This window comes from Halictus rubicundus, chromosome 4 (genome assembly GCF_050948215.1).
Source record: "Halictus rubicundus isolate RS-2024b chromosome 4, iyHalRubi1_principal, whole genome shotgun sequence".
In the NCBI taxonomy this organism is placed as follows: domain Eukaryota; kingdom Metazoa; phylum Arthropoda; class Insecta; order Hymenoptera; family Halictidae; genus Halictus; species Halictus rubicundus.
This window is the reverse complement of record NC_135152.1, coordinates 15,907,726-15,929,784: the sequence shown is the minus strand read 5'-3', so window position 1 is coordinate 15,929,784 and position 22,059 is coordinate 15,907,726. Positions and strand designations below refer to the sequence as shown.

The 22,059-nt window shown below is 37.5% G+C and overlaps 2 protein-coding genes across 9 annotated transcripts in view; both read left to right on the top strand.

The window, feature by feature from the left end:
- LOC143353626 (uncharacterized) overlaps window positions 1-13,906 on the top strand; it is a 65,082-nt gene extending 51,176 nt beyond the window's left edge. For both annotated transcript variants that reach the window (XM_076787082.1, XM_076787081.1), the window contains 5 exons: window positions 5,005-5,300; window positions 6,070-6,368; window positions 8,699-8,882; window positions 9,139-9,317; window positions 9,949-13,906. In XM_076787082.1, coding sequence (XP_076643197.1) covers window positions 5,005-5,300; window positions 6,070-6,368; window positions 8,699-8,882; window positions 9,139-9,317; window positions 9,949-10,399 — 1,409 coding nt within the window. In that variant the 3' untranslated portion in view covers window positions 10,400-13,906. The remainder of the gene's footprint in view (window positions 1-5,004; window positions 5,301-6,069; window positions 6,369-8,698; window positions 8,883-9,138; window positions 9,318-9,948) is intronic.
- A 913-nt stretch (window positions 13,907-14,819) lies between these two features.
- LOC143353624 (lateral signaling target protein 2 homolog) overlaps window positions 14,820-22,059 on the top strand; it is a 70,573-nt gene continuing 63,333 nt past the window's right edge. For all 7 annotated transcript variants that reach the window (XR_013082186.1, XR_013082185.1, XM_076787080.1 and 4 more), the window contains exon 1: window positions 14,820-15,159. Coding sequence is in view for 5 of the 7 variants with exons in the window: in XM_076787080.1 (XP_076643195.1) it covers window positions 15,124-15,159 (36 nt within the window). In the remaining 2 variants the exon portion in view is untranslated. The remainder of the gene's footprint in view (window positions 15,160-22,059) is intronic.

The window sequence follows — 22,059 nt, the reverse complement described above, 5'->3', positions numbered from 1 at the left end:
GCGACGCGACGCGACGCGCCGCGAGTCGCTCTTCCGTTCCATTGCCGTCGGGCAGCTTGCCATCGTCGCTCGGATCCCTTTAATTGGCCGTTTATGCGCTACCCGAACACTCCGCTGGTTCCTTCTCGCGATACAGTAGCGTACGGTTAAATTTACAGCAGTTAGAGGTGTGCGAGAAGCCGAAAATGTCGGGTACCCGATGGTCGGGACGAGTTGAGTTTTCAAAAATTTCGGGATTCTCGAATGTATCGGAAAATATTCGAGAACCCTAATATTCTAGAGGAGTGACGAGCAACATGCGGCCCGCGGCCCGCCGGAACCCGGTACGGCGCACAGTGGTGCCAAGGCGGCAAAAAATCCATTTTATAAATTTTCGATTTTTATAAAAAAAATAATTTTTGTATAGCCTAATAGTGCGTGCATGATGTGCCAAAGTTAGATTTTTGAAAAAAATTTTTTTTACGGAGATATACGCATGGTAAATAACCATTTCTTCGCTCCTGGGAATTGATCAGTTTTCAGTGCGATAGTTATGTAATTACTCCGCCTATAATTGAATACTTAGCGGTCTACAAATCATATGGGTTATTGCAAATGGCTTCAACTATTAACCGGCAAAAAAAATTTTCCAAAAAAAGTTGTTTAACATTAAGCAATATGGACTAACCTGAAGCCCCTTTGCGTCACGCTCATTTTTTATTTATGGAGGAATATAAAAAATCCTTTGAATAGCTTCGATCTGGAACTAATCGTTTTGGCAAGTTATAATATTGATCTAGCTTTGTGCAAAATTTCATGAGATACTTCGAGATGCTTTCGCCGCAATTTAAGGGGGCCGGCAGGGTTTTAAATCCATATGCTTATGCATGGGTCAAAACCTTTTCAAACTATCGCTTCAATATTGCAATGAGCAGTTTAAAAGTGGTCACTTGTGTTTCCTAAAAGTCCAATTTATGTCTGTATAGAGCCCAAATTTCGAATTTCTACCTCATCGTGGAGTAATTAACAATATTCGGCAGAAAATTCGAATTCTGAAGCAAGTATGACGTCACAAGATGGCTGCCGCTGAGAGATTCTCTTAATTTCGCGAGATTTAGTGTTCGTATCGAAAAAAGGGCTCTATACAGACATAGCGAAGACATGTACAAACACGGTGGTATGCATTTTTAATTGATTACTTACTTATTTAAGACGTAAAATGTCTAGAAAAAAGGCACAGGATAACATAGCGTGACAGTCAAGGCCAAATGCCTGCCGGCCCCCTTAAGTTTAAATATCAACTTTCGGAATTTCCGAGAATGAATCGCGCGGATGTCTAGAATCTAGAGTAATCAAACATGCTCGGGAATCCTGATATATTCGAGAATCCGGACATTTTCTAGAACTCGTTCGCGAATAAAGTTCTCGAGCCGACATTTTTGGGTTCTCGCATACCACTATGCACTGTCCGTCCGCAAGATGATGACTAGACAAAGTGTTTACGTTCTCCCTCTATCCTGACATCCCTATCGTCGCGTCGCACGCAGTGTTGCTATTGGCCGAAGACGATGACGAAGAACGACAGCGGTCACATCGAGACCGAGTCACATGGACCAATTTGTGTTTCAAGGTGATTCGATGGTCCTACGATAAATTTGTTTGTGTAATTATCCTTCAGAAGGGCACCTCTGTTCATTCATTGGAAATTGACGTTCATTCGTTAGTTATTCGTCCCATTTTTAAACATTCTTAGACATCACATATTGTTAGGATTGTGTTCTGGAACGCGAGATGTTGAGAATGTCACAGACTTCTTATAGAAATAGAACTCGTGAAATGAAATAACGATTTGCGAATACTAATTTCAGATGTTAATCCTTCTGGGACGACGACCGATTGTCAATTTCTTTCTGCATGATCGACGTTGTATTATGTTACAATGTGTTACCATGAATGTATCGCAGCTAATAATTCGATCATGAGTAATAAATAGACTACGGCTTTTACGCACTTATAATAAAAATGAGTACATGAAATTTGAAAATAGGAGGACCAGAAGAATTCGAGAATATGTATGTATTGTTTTCAACTCGCTAGAATTTATTAAAGAAAGAAAGACATTTCTATTTGGCTTCTGTTGGTTGCAATTAACGAAGACAATTTTTATTTTGTCCACTAATCAATTTCGAATTATCCGTCAGAGTCGGTACGAAGCACAGTCGTCGTCCCTGAAGGGTTAAGTCTTCTTTCACCAGACAGGTCATGCTCGTGCTCTAACGATTGTGAAATATTATTTTATTATACGAGCACGGAATCCAAAAATATTTCAAGTAAAGGTAGCGGTGACGTAGTTCGGATAAACGGAAGCTTTAAAAATGATGCAAAAAAGAGAAGGGTTCTCGATCGTTGACAAGCACAGCAAAATATGGTTTACGGTCTGATTTTACACCTGCGCGAAACAAAACCGCTGACTGACAAACGAGCTGGTCGTTTCCTGATGCGTGACCTGTGCGAGGAAACTATGCTGCGAAGAATACCACAACCGCCGACCGCAATGGATTCAGTGAAAACGTACTATCATTTAATCCGCGGGAGGCTATTAATGCACAATCATCAAACTCTAAGACGCACTCGATCCTTTATGTCCCGAAGATACTCCCTCCATTAAAATACCACATCAGAATGCTAGGCATTTTTTGAAATTTAATTTCAAGTATTACTAGAAGTATTCGTACCTTAATCATCGTGAAAGATATTTGAACCGATCATTTGCCAAATCGATTAACTCTACAACATAAAAACTGGACAAAATTGATGAATTATTAATCGACATAATTGATGAATTAAATGTCAACCCCTTCGCATACGAATTAAATCAAACTCGACGTGATTAAGGATTCCATTCATTACTTAACGTATTATTTGTGTAAGCTTAACACTAAACTTTCGTATAATAAGTTGCGTGTAGAAGTTAGTATTCAAAAATTGTTATTTCCTGAGTGTTATTTCTATGAGAAGGCTGTGTGTCATTGTCAAGATCTTACATCACAGAATACAATTCTAACAATATTTGGTGGTTATGAATGTTTAAAAATGGGCCAAGTGACTCATGAATGAATAGCGAGATCCCAGTAAATGATATAATTACACAAGCAAACATAAGACCATTGAACCACTTTGAAATATAAACTGATCTCACAATAACAATATGTACTTTGTGTACGTGGGATGTCGTTCGAACAACTGCTAAATAAATGAATACAGTGCCGAATAGGTTATTAAGAAAAGGAGATCCCTTTAGCGAAACATTCGTGAACGTATAATAGAATTACAAATTTCAAGGAGGGCATCGTAAACGTTATGCTTACGTTTAATACGAATTATGTTCATTCACCGGACAGGTCACCCTATTTCACTATCGTTAGGGCACAAGCGTAAACTACTTTATATTGTACGAAATTGTATTTAAGAAATTGTGGGCAGTCTTCAGGAACGTTTCAATGAAAGTGGAGCACTAAAGCTCTTCCAGGACATGAGAGGTTAAAATTCTTCGAGCCGGATAACTCACCGCAACCGCATTTCTCTGCTTTGGTACCCGGAGCCACATTTGTGTATCGCTTTCTGCTCTAAAGTAATTACAACCAACGTGATACACGATATCCTTACATCTAGACGTATTACTTCCGAATCGTTGGTCTAATCGGGTAGCTTATTTCGACGTTGTCGCATCGAGTGAGGGCTCGTTTGATTATAATTAACATTTTCGTGGCCATCCACACAGAAATGACACGCTCGATCTCCGGTTGGAAGCTGTTGACATGCAGTTGCTCCTTTATAGATATTATCGTTGATTATTTTTGCCCAGACATGTTAATTGCTACCAGTTGTCTTATATCATTCCAACCATAACGAGTAATGTTTACGCAAAATAGAAACAGAAGTTGCATGAAAACGCATTTTCTCTTTTAATAATTTTAATATGTCTGAAAATACTACAGCAACGCCATTCTTGTAATGTATTCACAGTTTTGTATTTAACCAATCCTCTTTCGACATAACGTTTTCGCTCAGATGGATTTTTCACTCGAAAAAAAAAAATTTTAACTGGAATGCAATGGTACGGTGAACAAGAGAAAACACATGGTGCGAAAAATAAGCGATCTTTATTATTTTCTGCGCAGTCAGTAGAAAATCTGTATCGCATCCGGAATATCAAGCGAAAAGTCTATCTGGCCGGAAACTGTTACGGACCAGTCAACCTGTTAAGGCCAGAAGTATACCGAGCAGTCACGGTGGCTCGTTTTTAATTTCATAGAAAAACTGCAACGTATTCGCCGAGACATAACACCATTTTTACTACACGTGCTCGAATAATCGAATCTATTCACGGGTGGATTGCAAGATTGCAAGATTGCGAATCTTACGCATTTACAATAAAAATTGACATACTAAAATAATTAAGGGAAAAGCAATCTTTTATTTGTTGTTTCGCAGAATTGATGCAGAAAACTTCCATTTTGCATACAGATACACAGTCTAATTGTTACATAAGCAAAAATGCATTGTTGCAAATGCATTGTTAGCTGCAAAAATTATAAGAAATGCAACATCATTTTTTAAGAGAACTGTTGAGATGCGACCCATGGTTTCTTTCACAAAGTTGATCCTTATGACCAGTAGAACACGATTAAACAAAAAAATTTTTGGTTTTTTTGACCTTGATTGTCAAGGTCAAGGTCAATTTTGCGGGGAGTTTTTTATGTCAATTTCCACCAAATCGTAGGTGTAGAATCACGCTATGGTGGCCGTGACATATAATTTTTTGACACCCTGTACAGTACATTGTATAACACAACCTGGCGTCGTACAGTGTACTACAGAACACAATCAATCTAATAGTTTGCTACGGAGGCAGTTTTATGTCTTCTGTGGCCGTGGTATGAAAGAGTCGAAGTTGGTCGACCTGTCAGGTAATCGAAGAAGGTGGAACGAGTTTCTAGAGCGGATTTGCGTTTTGTTCGACAGCGGACGGAATTTTGAATCCTCAACAAACACTGCCACCTCCGCTGCCACCGAAGAGTCCACGCCTGGTTCCCGTTCCGCAGCGGCGCACGATTTCAGGGCCACCGAGCAGTACCGGTGGAGATCAGCTGCAGACGAAATTACGTCGGCTGCTAAATACCGACAGCAAGGAGAATGTGTTTTTCCCCGACAGCCCGTCGCAGTCCGTCATGCAGTCGAACGGTATTCCGCAAGAAGAGAAATTCCGATACTCTCCGGGAAGCTTGTCGCCGAATTTTCGTGACGAAGACCGCGGAAAGGTGTGCACACCTTTGAAACAATAATATGTATCCCGTTCTAAACATTACAGCAGACTCCCTTATAACGCGGTCGAAAAATTGTTTAAAACCACTGTGTATACATTCGGGGGAAAAATTAAGTGGACAACCTTTAAAAACGAATAATTTTTTAAAAATTGCACCAAAAGACTTGCGTTTTTATTTTAGATGTTAGAAGAATTGGTTTACTAGGTAATGTATAAAAAATTACATAATTGGAAACTCCAAGCAATAGGAATTTCAAAAAATTTATTTTACACATTACCTGGGAAACTAATCCTTGTGAAATCTCGTTTGGTCGAATTTTAAAAACGTCATTACCTTTTAAAGGGTATATAATTTTGTCGCCGACTGTATGTATCTTCCGTGACAGTAAGTAGTCTTTTCAAACTACTTTTTGTGGACATTTAATGTTACATACACATTTTGAACAGTTTTTTGAACTTAATTGTTCAATCACCCCTCAAATCGGAATCAATTTTTTAAAAATGGCTAGTGGCTGTTAGTTAGTAGATAACACGGAAGTTTGAAAAATATGTATTGTTCTGTGCCCTCTAGTTTCAGAGATGTCTCAAAAAATATTTTCAGCCATCAACTCTAAGGGTTGTTTTCCCCCGTTTCGCGTGAAATGTTTCTCTAAGAACCATGTCTCAGATAAGTTTAATAAAAGTCGACTTGTGCGACTGGAATGCGTTTTCTTGTAAGATTAATGATATTTCGATGGTTTTGCAAAGTTTTGATCTGTTTGCAGCACTGTTTGCAACAAGACGCCCGCTTCAAATTCGGCCGGAGTAACTCGCATTCGCACACTTCCGGTCGAGCCGGAAGAAAGTCCGCCAGCTCGCCGTCGGTGGAGAGCACGGTTTGCCACAAATCCTTGCCTGACCTTCACACGAGCACACGACGACGAGCGTCCCTGTCGCCGCGCGCATCGACGAAGTCGACCAAGCCATCGGGGCACCATCAATCTTCGAACAATTGCCCGGATTGTGAAACTAGTTCAGATTATTCGGAGCACAGTTTCAAGCGGGACGCTGTCTGTTACCGGAGGTACTCAACTCATTATCGTGCATGTTTTCGATGGATTAATCTAGGAAAGATTCACATAAAGTAGATAACGCTCGCACCATTCCATAGAACGGAAAATACTGCTGCTCAATTGTTAGAGCCACTTGCATGAACTGAGGAGTTTGCATTAAAACAGTCAATTTTTAAGTAAAAGCACGACCACTCTGAATTCTTATTAAATGAACGTTAATGTGTACAGAGTGAGTGATCAAATTGTTAGAGCCATTGCTATCAATTGAGCGAGTGTGCATTAAAACAATCAATTTTTAAATAAAATCATAAACATCCGGAATTCTTAGTAATTACGTGTTAACGTATGCATCTTATATTATGACTATAATAATTTGATCATGTATTGTAAAATATAACTACTCAATTCCGTATTACATAGGGTGCCCTACCTATCTTATATTGTCTGAAGGGATAAACATCGTAGCCAACAAGACATTTTTCTCAAGATCACATTTTTTGAGTGTTCAAAATTATCAATCCGAATGGACTACAATATTATGACCTTTGTGTGACCTTGAGCACCGAAAGTAAATAAATATAGATATAAGTAAGGAACACAAAGATAAACAAATCGAATTAATGTTAACATCATTCGTTATAATAATCTATCAAAGTTAATAAACATCATTTGGACATTTGCTGAAATGAATTTTCTTCACCAACTGATTTATTATATAAAACACGAAGGACATACTTTAGATTCGTCTCAACCTTGATCATCGCATGGCACTAATAAAAATACACAATTCCATCAGAAAGAACATGGATAACCTTGAAATCTCGAAAAACGTGGTCTTGAGAAAAATTGTTTACGTGCCACATTATTTGCTCCCTTTAAATTCAATCATATTCTGCTCTTTCATTTTTTTCTATTGACGATAATAATTGTGACATTTAAGATGTTCAAGTTAAATAAAACACTCTACATAAATAATTGTAAGCTCTGTATAAATAATTTCTCATATGCTAATTAGTCAGGTTTTCTCAGAGCCATGAACTCATTAGCTTAAACCGCAATTGAATATAAATTGCATTATCTATGGACTAATTGATAAAAACAATAATTCATCTTCTTTGCAACGGATATTGTTCTGATGGAAGTGAAATGAAAACTTCGTTATGCGATAACGAAGCTGGTAATGCGTAGTGTTTGTATTTTCACAGTCCAGTTAAAGCAAACCGAGTATTTGTCCAGGGCGAGTGTTCAATTTTAGATTGCCCCGCCCTAAAAGGGTTCATTAACGTTTGTAATGCACAGGGTTTATTTCTAGGTTTATGAAGTCTCTGATGTTGAACTGGAACAGTGAAACTGTCCAACGCAAATAGAATTGAGACAGTCCATACAATCGTCGGTGAAGCCTAAGAGCCTCGGCATCCTATATCTCCGTCCGTTCTTCTGTCCCAGTGCTCGGGTCACGACTGCTTTAGCTTCCATTCGATTTTACAACCTTGCTATATCTTTGACACCGAAACTGCACAGCGCTTCAATAATTTCAGTCGATGTGACAACATGCTGTCGAGTTATTGCGCTATAAAAATCGTTGGAACTGCGAGCGTGTACTGTGCCATAGATCTCTTGTTTGTGGGACATGTGGATCCTACATCCTCAGATCCTCCGCGTTGTAAAACAATTGACGTTATAGACGGCTGTTTTATTATTAATGGCTCCGTGTATTTTCCGGAGTACCTACTAGATATTGCAAAAGCTTTTCTTCGAATACTGTAATATTTGACCATTCTACTTTATGATCATTTCCTTGTGTACACTGTTAAGAATGTCACTCCAGAAAATTCTTCCTCGTAACATTAGTATTGATAACATGATAACAATGTGATCCAATCTCGTGAAGTATTTCTGTTCTTAGCTGGGTCGGCTTAGTCACTGTTATAACCATTTAGGCACATCAGCTTTCAAATGTTCATAAAAATATGCAACATATATCTGGAACAGTGACAAAATATTTACACTTATTCAGAAGTTATTCAGTTTATTTAATGTTTATGGGACTAGAATAATATGACATAATAAAATGACTAAAATTTGTACAAAATATAAATTATAGTAGCTGTCTTCAAGAACTATAGTTACAACAAACAATGATTATAAAATATGATTAGCCACGATATGATTGTAGCCCGAGGCGATTTCAAGCCAAGATGTTAATGTTTCGAATTGAGTAGTTAATTAATTTTACATATTAATCTTAGTATTTAAAAACTGATTTTTAAAGATCGACAAATCCTAGTACAACATATTTGAAGTACAATATAATTATTTGGTAATGTGTAATATATTTTAGTTCTAGGCACATTCGACGCTCGTTAGGTTCCGGTGGGGGCGACGCGAGTAGCGTACTATCATCCGGAGGTCGTACGCAAAAGTCATCAGGGTCCAGTAAATTGAGTCACGGAGCGACTGCGAGGGACTCCGGAGGATCATCCGGGCATTGTACTCATCGTAGTGAACCTCCGCCAATAATACAAGTACACTTCAAGCGTGTTCAGGGTCGTGTCGATGATCGAAGCATAGAAACACTTATACCAGAGTACCAGATTGAAAAAGGGGCTAAAATGATCAAAAATGTTCTACTCCAACTTTCTGGAGTAGATGGTAGTTTTTTAAAATGAGAGCACAAGTGTACTCTGCTTCAAGTGTCACAATTGCTCCGCTCGGCCTATCCTATGCTCGATATCTATTCGGTTATCTGTGAATCAAATATTGACTGTAATACTTTTTCAGGACTGTTGGAGTCATATACGTCGTGACAGTGGTGCATCAACCCAACACTCGACGGAGAAAGACCGCTCAAGAAAAGGTAGCTACGTTAACGGTACCCCACTTTCTGTTGTGAGACATTACAGTCCTGACTCCGAAAGTAGCAACAGTCAAACGGATTATAGTCCGACGTGCAATTCGAGGTATGCATTCACACCATCTACGCTTTTTAGTACGTTAAAAATATCATAAATACGAATACCGACTTCATAATTCTTCTAATGTACTTTTAATATTTTAGCATGACTACATATATTTAAATCATAATATAAGTATAAGAAGTAGAAAAACCTTAATACTTCAGCTGCCAGAAGCTTATTATTAAAGCTCGTTAAAGATGGCGCTGCGTTTAGAAGAAGTTTTACAATCGTCTTTTAAATAACAATCTCAAATGAAGTTAATAGGATATGTCACTTAGGAAAAGTTGTTGTGAGAACCTAGCTACGTATATTAAAAACATATCCAAATTTTTTAGTCTTGTTCAACATTGGAATCTATAAGGTCGTTCTATCTGATGCTATCACTTGAATAGTTGATTGAAAAGTTGGCAACTTATTGTTAGTACCATTGAAAAGAGATAATTCATTGTCGTAGCTATGACAAACTGGTTTCTGCCAGCAGAAAAGAATATCTTAAGGAAATGTTATCTTGGAAAGGGAAATTTGTAATATTAGCTAGAGTGAAAGACGTGTCCTTGAGTAGTGCGTTTATGTTAGTGTAATTGGACTTGCTGGCTAGCGCATAAATTGAAGACTGTCTCAATCTCTCCATCAGGTTTTCCGACGGCTGGAAAGAAGGCCGAGGTCGACCAATTCTGAGATCGAAGTCGGACATCAGCGATCGTTACTGGCGTCAAGATAACGGTCGATCGAACAAAGTACCTGCTCGGCCCCCTCGGTCGATAACTCAGCTCGAAAACTTTTTTGACCGTTTGGGACTAGACTCGGATAATTATCAACGTATCACGGAACCAGACTCGAAGACATCGTCTCCGGTATTTTTTGATAGCGTTAGCTCCGTCGACTCAGCGTTGGGTCTTTACTCGTGGGTTGGTAACAATCAGACGAACCAGAGTGGTCAATGGCAGAACAATAATTGTAGCGTCGGAATGGGCAACGATGATTGTAATCAGCGGGTCAGTGATCCACTGAGCATCGTCGAACGAAACGCTCGAATCATTAAATGGCTCTGTCAGTGCCGAAAAGTGCAGTTTGGGTATAGTTAAACAAGTATGCAAAGCGGACAATCGATCCTCCGGTCCGGGTAGCGTGCATTCGAGTCCGACGAATGCTTTAGGGGACTTTCATCTTGCCAACGATAGTTTTTATGCGTCGCAGAAAAACTATGCCTTACATTTATCATTTCACTAGCGAAGGATAGTAAACGTTGATAACATTTTTTCTCTCTTGCTTCGTTGAGTTACTAATGCTACACGTGGTAGCATCTTAATTTATGGTTTCCTAATTGCAAGAAGAACATGTGCCATCTACTTTTATGATTTGTTTGTTATGCATTTCTGTTGTGTCTTTAATTTTAAATTTGCCACTAAAGACTTTAGTGTGAAATTTATTGTTTTCTCTTTATCGGTATGTTCTTGTCAAAATTTGTACATATAACTAGCGGACGGTGAGAACTGTCTGAATATTTTACAGTCATGTAAAATTTTTACCTGTTTGAATAGTTTTGTTTTCTAGGGAATAAATTTATTGTATATTAATTACGTTAATGTTACAACGAGTTTATGATGCATAAATTAATGAATGCACTCCGCATTTGTGGTTTATCGGTTTTGAGAAAGTTAATCTATAAAGAAATTGAATTTTATTAGAACGTTTTACTTTTAAGATGATTACAGTAAATTAAATTGTACATTGCTCATTGCTAAATTTTGATATTCTAAATTGCGTTGCGGAGATGCCTTTAAAATACGTGGCACTTGTGTATGTTTTTACGTTAGGGTAAACGTTGCTCTATCATTGTTCGACCCACACATTTCGAAGTTTTATTTTCGGTAAGTGATCGAAGTAATTTCAAATTGAATATTCACTCAAGATGCATTTCAACTTTTTCTGGTTCAGTAGGAATTGATATCATAACGTTGCATTTGTATCGAAAGTCAAAGATTTGTCTAACAGTGCAAAGTAACTTGCTGTGTTTACAATGGAGTTCTTAACGTAGTAGTGTTAGTCCAATTTCATTAATGTTTTTCCTCTTTCTCGATGAATCTATTAAAACTTGTATTGATCTGTATTTTAGAAATGCAAACACCACTGGTACAAAAGAACGAATGTGATTTATCGAATTTTGAAGAATTTTTCTGTGTAAGAATGTTTGCAAATGGAATTTGTATAAAGGATTTGAAGGAGTTTTCATGTTGGTGTTTTTATACCTTATAAATCTTGTTAGATGCAGTTACGTTCAATTGTTGCAAAATTAGTTTGGATTCGATATCCTTGAAAATTCGTGCTATATTGCTACTTGTGCTTTGTATTAAGAAATATGTATTTACTTGATGCCTTTATTAACTTTAAGCAATTTTAAAACTTTGGGAAACGATTTCACTCACTCAACTGAAATATCGGAAAGTGTTTTTATATTTTCGACATTTTATTCATTCTAAATGTCTACTTTGTGCCTAAACAGTTAGAAAAGAATCCTTATTTTAATAGAAAATTAATTCTGATTGTTTGATATATCTTTGAATATACTTAATATTTTAATAACAGAGTTGATTAGAATACTGTGTGTATTTTAGAAAGTTTAATATGAGTTAAATATTAAAAGATACTTAAGTCTCGGTTTGTCAGATTTAACGAGTAAGTATGAAAACAATACTTAAGTGATACCTTGTCTCGTAAGACATTTAAATTGAATACAATTGCGAAAACAATACAACAAAGAGACGAAAGCTTTTAATTTGTAAGGGAACGTATTATTCATTTACTGCTTAAACAAAACAAAAAAAAAAAAAGGAAGAAAACAATGATTCCTGACATATTTCAACGTGCAATAATACAGATAGTTCACTTAGATGTTTCTTATTTTAGGTGATACTTAATAGATCATACTACTCGATATATTTTACCTACTGTGTGGCAATCAATTACGGATATAATTAATTACGACTTTGAATGTTTGTAACAGACAAATTATTAGTTATGCGATTCAAGTATTTTAACAAAAGAAGAAAAAGAGAATTTGTGTAATATAATGCAACAAGAACTTACTCAACTACTCTCATTTCAAGTGATATAGATGTCTTAGATAACTAGTGATTCGCGCAGATTCTATGTACGAGAGGCGTGGTAGTGCATTACAATTAAAAATACAAAGACGAGTTAGAAACGACGACTTGCGGCAGTAAAGCCTTGAATTTTTCAAGCGAAATGTATAGTAATGCTTGTATTGAACACTAGATGTTTCTGTAGTTACATAACCAGTATTTACGGTAACACTTAACAGTTTTTGTCAGAAATATTATAGGGGGTGTAACCGAAATTACGAGGGTTGCGTCGATAGCCGATCGCAAAGTGTTATTGCACAAAGACGAGCATAATATACATATGCTCGCGACGAACATTTTGCTTACAACTTTTTGAGCTACGCACTGTTTATTGCTCGTGTAATTTATAAATGAAAACTGTTCGACGAAATTTAATTACACAAAGGTGTTTCTATTTCCAAAAATTGCAAATTTTTGCCTTGTATAAAAAAGAAAAAAAGAATTCTTAATATATTTTTACTAGCGATAGTGATTTACATTTCGATGATTTATGATAAGCTGTTCAGGAATTAAATTTTAAAGTCTAGTTACAATTTAAAAGTGTTATCGTAGAATTGTAATGGATATAATGTAGGGCTTTTACTACCTGGGTATCCAAGTACTTGGATACACGAATATAAATCGAACATCAGAGTACTCTAATGCACTTGAGTCTAAATGGAACGAGTATCAGAATACTCAGATATTCGAGCGAATATCCTGTAGATCCGAGCAACAGTAAAAGCCCTAATGTTGAGTATTCTCGAATATTATTTTCAAAAAGTTTTAAGCAAAGTAACTGACATAAGATTACGCGTTGCTTCTTGAGAGTACACGCACAAGGTGTGTGTTCCATTTCTACTTTACTAATATTTAAGACCAACTGCGTTGTTGAAGATAATGTTTGTTTCAGTGCGTTGCAAATTTAAACTATAAATTCTCCAGTAGCGGTTCGTAACAAAAAAGGCTACTCGTTACTCGTTATAGTAGAAATATACATTCCATTTCGTTGACATGTGTACATGAATCTCAAGAAGTAAAAACAAGGTAGTATAAGTTTGCCTTCTTATCATTATCATTATCATTAATAGGTTTTGCGTTTTGCATCGGTAACATTTATTAACGTAATCGAAGGAATTTCTATAACGTTAGACTGCATTCTGTTTAGCTCATAGTTTATGTGATCAATGTACTTGTATATAAGAATCCATTGTGTTGTCCGTATCATCTTATCAACTTTGAGGCTTAGACAATTTTACTATTAAGTAGATCTGTTGGAACCTATTTTGTAATTTTAACTGCAAATGTATACTTGAAATATGGAACTTACATATAAATGTGCATAATTTGTGATCCATACTATTTAACATTGTTAAAGTCATACATTTTTAATTGCTTTTTTTATAATCTAGTCACGTAGATCAAAATATGTTAAATTCCGATTAAATATTATTAAATTCCTTCTGTGTATCGCTGGTGCTTTTATTTTCTCTCCTGTATAATATTGTCACGAACTCGGTTACGTGTATAACAAGTTGCAACATTCAAGTCTTCAAAATAATTGAAACTACATACATAGAATCTACGATTTTTGACGTCTGCCGAAGGGACGCGTGTACACGGAATCCGCGAATCGTGTATTTGCGAATTAAGTACCCGTGTTCTTAATACACGTGTAATTATGCAATCTCTATTTTCCGTGTACACGGATTCATATAGAGACCCGTGTATTTTTCTACACGGATCCGTTCGTCACGTTCGAGTTCGTCAGCTGATGCGTTTTTGTTTTCGGCTGTTGACGTTACAAGCGAGACAGCAATAAATTCACGGTCAGCTGTTCAATGTTATATCACCGTGTATTAAAATACAGGTGTAATGCAAACACATGAATATTCGTGAAACTAAAATGCACGGGCATCCGTGTATTTAATATTACACGGATTAAGATCTGGATTCGTGTATTTAATATTACACGGATTAAGATCTCGATTCGTGTATTTACATATTTACAATATTTTCAATTTATATTCAACTTTCAAATGAATGGCGCGCGAATAGATTTTCGCCATCTGTGGACAGCGATAGTAAATTAATTGGTTAACAGGTTCACGGTGTCGCCGTAGATGCCACTGGCAAACCGTTTAAAAAGCTGCTCCTAAAAGTTATAATCGCAGAATAGAAATTCAGGAAACTTCAATTATAGGGACTGCATTATTCAATTATAATTTCCATTTCCGTGAAAAAGCGTTATACGGCATCGAATGTAATGGAACGACGAAAAAGTGCGTTCAAGCGACTCTGGTGCCGTCGCAGGTGGGGCGTCGAACTATTTTGACCGTGGGTGTACGTCATGTCAACCATGTTGGTCCGCGTGCGCATGCGCAACGGCGAGCTGCGCCTTTGCAGTCCGTGGTCGTCAGTCAGTCGTACGGACGCGCGATTCACGTTTGACGCGTAGTTTCGGATGCGTGGCTCGAGCGAAATCGACGACGGTTCTACGTTCGACGGTGATACTGGTCGACGGAGGCAACTCCGTCGCGTATGCGTTCGATTATTGGTGTCTGGTGGTGGTGACGGTTTCTGGTAAGGTCGCGGTGGCACGTTTCGCTATGTCGCAAGTGCTTTGGCCGCGAGAGGCGCAGTGACGAATCGTCCGTGAGCCTGCCGACATCCTCGACGGCCTTACGATGGAGTCTATCAGAAAATGGTTCTATAGGCCTAAGGTGAGCCATCTATCATAAATCCTCGTCCCCGATTCTACCCCCCCGCCGTCGACGAGTCTCTCCGTGCGTGTTTCTCGGGTTCGTTTTCTCGTCTTTCTTTCGTCGTGCGTTCCTCGTCGTGTGCGAGACTTTTCGCTGATCGAACGCGTGCGCTCGTTCTTTTTTCCCCGTCTTCCCCCGTGCACGTCTCCCGTCGGACCTGCGCGCTGTTGCCACCTGTTTCGTGAAAATTCGCAGGATACCCCGGAGAGGTGCTTCGGGCGACGTGTGTTACACCTGCGTGATGTACGTGTGCTGCACGTATGCCTTCATTGACGGGCACATAGGCTCTGTCTCGTCCCGTCTCCTTGTTTACCACGTAACGCAACGTTTCTTCCCTTTTCAGCGTTTTACAGGCGCGCGGCCACCGCACAAAGAAACCTCCTCGAAATTGCAAGTAACGCTCTCGCGTAGCTCTCCGCGTAACTGAATCAGCTGATACGTAATAGAACCGTCTCGCGGTTCCCGAGCCTCCTCCGGCACATTGTAACGGCGCTCGCGGATTAGCGTCGACTTACGGATATTTCTGTCATAAATGCATTGTTCTCGCGAAACATCGATGAACCGGCCCCGGAAGACTGAACACGATTGCTTCCGCGTATCGTTCCTATTACAGTCTCAGGGACGAAAGATAGGACACCGTACGTTTCTTTGTGTTTCCACGATATCGAAAGAAAAATGTACATTTCAGTAAATTGATTAACCCTCTGCATCAGTATATATTTTTTGGTTATAGCGATTAGAAGTTCTTCGTCGATCAGAATTTCATAGGGAAAAAAGAAAGTTTATATTCGTTGTATGCCTTTGTTTTCTCCAAAGGCTATATAACATACATCGACTGCAACAAAAAGAATTTTATTTCGGTTTAAAGGAAATTAATTACGTACAAATTTATTAGACTCTGTCCGGAATCTTCATCTCGAGTTTGTCTCGATATTGTTGAGTAAGGGCTTAAGGGGGGAGTCTCGTGTATTTACAATAAATGTTGGTGAACTTTATGATCTTTCTTTGGTTAAATACTTATTATGTGAGACTAAGCCGATTTGGAGCTTGAAGTTTTAGGGTTTTAGCTTACTGAAAATAATTTGTTTACTGCATTTGACTGGGTATTCTCATCCTCTTCGTCGATACATCCATCACTGGTGTGAAGTGGTCTGTCCGTCATCGGAATGTAAACGGTAAACATTTTTCTTAAAGTTAGGTAGTTTACGCCGAGATCGAACCTAATTTCAATAGAAAAGCGTGGAAATTACGAAAGTTACAAGGTCCGAAAGAAAAATTCGATTTTTATTGCAAATGAATTGAGTTTATATTATTCAAAATTAAACGCAAATCAAGTTTAAAATTTCGTAGAGGAATGTAAAACAAAATGAATGAACTTCGGCCAACATGGATTAGTAAATTAGTTTTTCAGTTATCTTGCACGCCAGTTTAGAGGATATGATCTCGGGAAAAACGCGTTGAAAGTTTTTTCAATGTTGTTAATAATGTTCTAAGATACTTGCATGAAAGCTGGCCTAGAAGTAATGCAATTCCGGGACCAAATGATAACATTATATTTCATGTTTTTCAAATATTATACTTTTGATTTATGAAATACCAAGAAGTCGATTTTTCGACCCAAATACATGAAACTGAGAAATTGATTTACTGAATGACGTGCAAGAAACTTAATGAAAAAATAAAAAGGGCACTTTTCTAAACGTTTTTATACGAACCAATAAGGGAAATTTAAAATACGAGTTTCGTAGATCTATGCCAGTTATACACGAGCTGCAAGCGATTGAAAGTGGTGAAAATCGTAGTTTTCCACGGCTTTTGGTCAGCTGTTGTTTAAAATCCACAAATTTTTACATCTTTTGATGCGTGTTATTTTTTTCCTGCGCGCACCAATTTGAAATATTTCGAATTTTCATTACGTGCTCAAAGAAAATTTTAAGGAGTGCCAACCTACCAATTGCAATTTTTCAAAATCTTTTTTGCACCTTATTTAGTAAACCAATGCTTCTAAGTGCTATTTTAAGTCGAAAATCGTGAAAAATGGCAATTTTCCCACTTTTAATCGTTTATAACTCGTAAACGAATTAACCAATATCGGTGAAATTTTCAGCATGGATATAATTTATTCGAGCGAATCAAACACATTCTTTAAATTTTCAATACAGGCTCAGATGAAAAAGCTGAAAAAACCAACTTTTACTATTTCTTTTGCGATTCCGACCAATTCAAATTTTTTTCAAAACTTTTTTACACCTCGTCTTATAAACTAATCCTTCTCAATAACATTCAAGTCATTTGATCTAATTTTAAAAAAGTTATGTTGCTTCGAATAGTGTGAACACAGTTTCGCTCCTTACCGTATATTAACTGATTTCAATGAAAAAATTCAATATCTCTTTTTTAATATTCATGATGATTTAAGAATAAGTATAATTAACCCTTTGCACTCGGCACTATTTTCATTGTAAAACTCAATTTTTCTTCCGTCTTAGAATGTTTTCATTTTATTCATACGAAACTGACCCGATTTCTACATGTAATATTTAAATGTTTAGCAATCTATTAAATACAAAATTTGTAATGTAACAAATATTTTGTAATATTTTTTGTAATTTCTTTGAAATAGTGCCACAACAATTTCTAGTGGTGCTTCAGAGTCACCACTCGAGTGCTAAGGGTTAATATAGCCACAGTATTAGGCACCCCCACAGTAATTGGGTCCCTTACCCTACAATTTCCAGAAACAATATTTAATTGCCCGTTCGTTTCGCCGGGAAGGTCGAACGAAGACTATTGCTGATCTTGTTTTCTATTTACAAAGGTGCTTTCTCTTTCATTACCGATGACCTACATCCAAAGTTACACGATTCTGGATACCGTGACGGTTAACCTCAATCCCCGTGGAATGGGATTCCTAACGCTAGACACAGGGGTTCGCGCGAGAAGGTGAAATATGTTTTCTAACGGAACGGTTTTACATTGTCCAAGAGGGGCACGTATCGGCCGTTAATTAATGCGCGGTGCGTTTCCATTGTGTGGAATATTCGTCGAGGTGACGGAGATTCGTCGCACGTATCAGGAAAAGATTTTCTGTCGATGCTCGTCGAACATTTGTCGTCGGTGTCTGCCGATGGCACGTCGAGCTTGTGAAAACGCGATGGCAAAATACATACGTATAGGCATTCCATCTGTTCCCGATGGTGCTTCCTCATTGCTTCGACCGGCGTGTCTCGTCGTTGCTTTATGAGTCGGGAAATGATGCAGCACGGTGAATCGACTCGCTCGTTCTTCCCACCGAACCGATTCCAAACGATTAGTATCTAATGACACGTCTTTGCTTGTGTATATGTACATATGTACATACACACGTTATTTCGTAAACTGTTTCAGCGGACATGTTCGGCACGATCGCTCTGTCCAATCAGCTGTCGTGCAACCAGAGTTAGACGATTATTATACATTTTTTTCGGATACGTAACTTTATAATCATCTTTTCCTGAATCGTTTATTCTTGGACTATGTTTACTTTGTTGCTAGCAATACAGGATAGGTGGAAGAAGTGTTTTTGTTTTACATTATGTACATACTGCTCCCGCAAGTCGTTTTTAACGGCATAATACCGTTGTTCAACATCAATTTATAATTCTTATTTTTTTGGTATACCGCTGGTCACGGTTGACGACATTATGCAGTATTTTGTAGAAAGTTAAGATCTTCGATTTTTTAAAATTTCCTTCATATACAGTTAATTTTATAAACAATCAAATTGAAGCGAGGTTTTGATTTCTCTTGTTAAATAAATATTTGTAATTCACTGTAGACTTTGGAGCTTATTTGAAGAAAATTCGGACACGAAGAGGGGATAGAGGCATTTCTACATTTTGCTTACGTTTTATTACGATAATAAGGAATTTGGTTATAATGTTGCGTACCGCATGTAAACCGTAAAAATGGCAGACCAAAATCAAACAAAAGCTTTTGAAATTTGAAGTGTACTTTCATTATCTTTTGTCAATAAACATTTTTTTTTGAACTTGCGGAACTTACTTTTTTTAAATGGCATATTATTTTGTAGGAAATTGTATATATTTCTTTGATTATACGTAAAAAAAATGTTCAGATTCCACTTTATCAATGGTAAAGATCTCATAAAGAGAACTACGTTCCGAAAAGTCCTCTAAAATGACCCGTTAAATAAATATGCTAAATCGAACTGTAACTTTACACAGATTTCTTTTTTATTAATTGGAACAATCGGGGGGGGGGGGGCATAAACAAAATTTTGAAAAAAAATGTCTGCAAGAGTAGAAAAGAGCCACCCTAAGCATTCACAGTTAGTAGATCCTCTTTGACACGTTCGGTCTGCCACGATGTTACAGACAAGGGGTTAACCCTTTGCACTCGAAACCATTTTAACTCTAAAATGAAACATTTCTTCCGACCTAGAATATTTCCCTTCTACATATATATTTTTCGTGCTATACATACGAAAATGGTGCAATTTACTCGTACAGTACTGAAATGTTTAGTAATTTATTAGATACAAACAAATGTAATAATGTAAAAAATATTTTGAATAATGATACCGGAATTTTGTAGTGGCGCCTTACGGTCGCCATTCGAGTGCTAAGGGTTAAAGGACCGACCTCTCACCTATCTCGCCCTTCGATTCCATCTTGGTTCCTTTCCCCATTGAAGATCGGACAACCGTGAGCTCGATTCGGTTCGGCAAGCCCAGTTTCCCTCGGGCCGAGTTTCGTGGTGGCCGAACGGGTTCGGCGCACTCTCGATGGCAGCCTCGTCGGCCGTGAACGAAAGGTGGTAGCACACTTTTCAAGTTTACCGCGGCGGGAAAGTAAAGATTTCAGTTAGTTAGTTTACGGTGCCTTGACCGTGCCTGCAGTTGGATCAGGTTCAAAACGAACGCGGCCCGCGGAACACATTTCGATTCGAGGGAGATCGAGCGAAGCGTCCCTCGATTAATCATCGGTGCGTTCGCACGCCGAAAGCACAGTACCGCACGGTTAAATTGACATCGGTTCAGGAGTCAGCGGTGCATATTTTCGAATATTTTTAATTTACAGTTATTGAAATTGTAAAGATTCATCCGTGAGGAATTATTCAACAAATTTATTTCTTTTTTGAGTATACAGGGTGCCCCGTTTGATGTTTCGCACAAAATTATTTCCCAAACTGTAGCTCGTCGTGAAAAATATTTGAAATAAAACTTACTCTGTTTCGGGGGTGATATCTTATGGTTACAATCTTATGGATACAAGGCGCAGCAAAAATTGCGATTTGAATTGTGCTAAATTTAATTTAATTTGATCCGATTTGTACTGATTCCAAGTTTCTATTGTGTTGTCAATATACAGCCATTAGTTTTCTTTTTCTTCTAGGGAATAACGAACGGCAAAGAAATTCGAATGTCTGTAACCATAACATAAATAGTAGCTCATTGTCTGATCCCATGTTTTTACAATTTTTGGATTATTTTAGTGAAGTAATTGGAAATACTTTTTTTAGTTAAAGAGCTACACATAAAGGAGTTATGATACAAGAACTGAATATATTCCTCTAATTTGTGAGTATGCCGTCAACGTGATTTTTAATGAAAAATTCATGTTTTTACGAAGAATTTTGAAATAAAATATGAACCATCTATATAATGTCCAGTTACAAATGTGTCTGTTAACGTATTCAATAATTGTTAGTTTAAAGATGCTGAGAAAGAATGAAAGAACTTGACTGGATTTCATGGTGAATGCAGTTTTAAAAGTCGCCATTCATTGGGATTGTACCTTTCTCTTCGATTCATTCTCATTCGCTCGTTAATGCGAGGAAACAGAAGGTGGGTGGTGGTTTGAAATTCTTAGAGCACTTACCTGGTTCGATAACAGTTGCGAAACAGTTTCAGACCTGCCTGCTCAGAGGACTATTGTACTTAGACTAGTACTATGAAAGTTTGACTATTCAAACTTGAAATTTTACGAAATCTTTCTGACATAGATCTATTCACACTTTCGTTTTGTTTCTAGTCTGACGCAGATTTCTCTTCGCGAAGTCGTCTTAAACTTACAAAAAAAAGACACTATTAATAATACGTTAACCAATTAATGTTAAATGGAATCCATAACGAAATGAAATCCATTAGGGAGGGGCTGTGTGCTGCGGTGTGGTTTCCAAAGTGACTTTTTTCACTTCTCGATGCCTTCTCGAATTTCGCTTTCTAGTAAACATAGCTTCACCGTTGGGCACTTCGTTAGGATCCATCCTCTTCTACTTCTTAATTTCTATTGCAATTAGAGGAAACGTAGAAACGGCTGTTTGTTTTCATTCCGGTGTAATTGTTCCACTTCCATTCGTGCAAGTTTCGTTGCATATCATTTCCATTACTACCAACACTTTGTGTTCACTTTCTTGTGCGAAAATGAACACCACGGAGGTAGTTTTCTTAATTAACACTTCGAGTGCCGCGTCAGCCAGTAATGAGAAACGGAATTTGTCCCGATTTAAAAATGAATTTTCGTCCTGATATATTCGGTCTACGAAATTGGGGTCTGCAAAATGCAAGAAAGTTGAAAGGGTACTTAACATTTCAATTTCCACTTAGGTTGCTGAACTGGTGGTCAAAGTTTCAAGTAAAAATAAGCTGTTCTATGAAATAAATATCAGTGGATCAGCAACTTTTCTGCGTTAGGAAATATGAGATGATTTTCTGCTGTATTTCACACTAGATCTACACAGCATTAAATGTGACTACTTTATATTTATTATTTTAACGTGTCACCTTTGTAGCGTTCATATGTTTACAATTTACACATATTCCCTGCATTACCATTTATTCTCTTGTTACAGTGA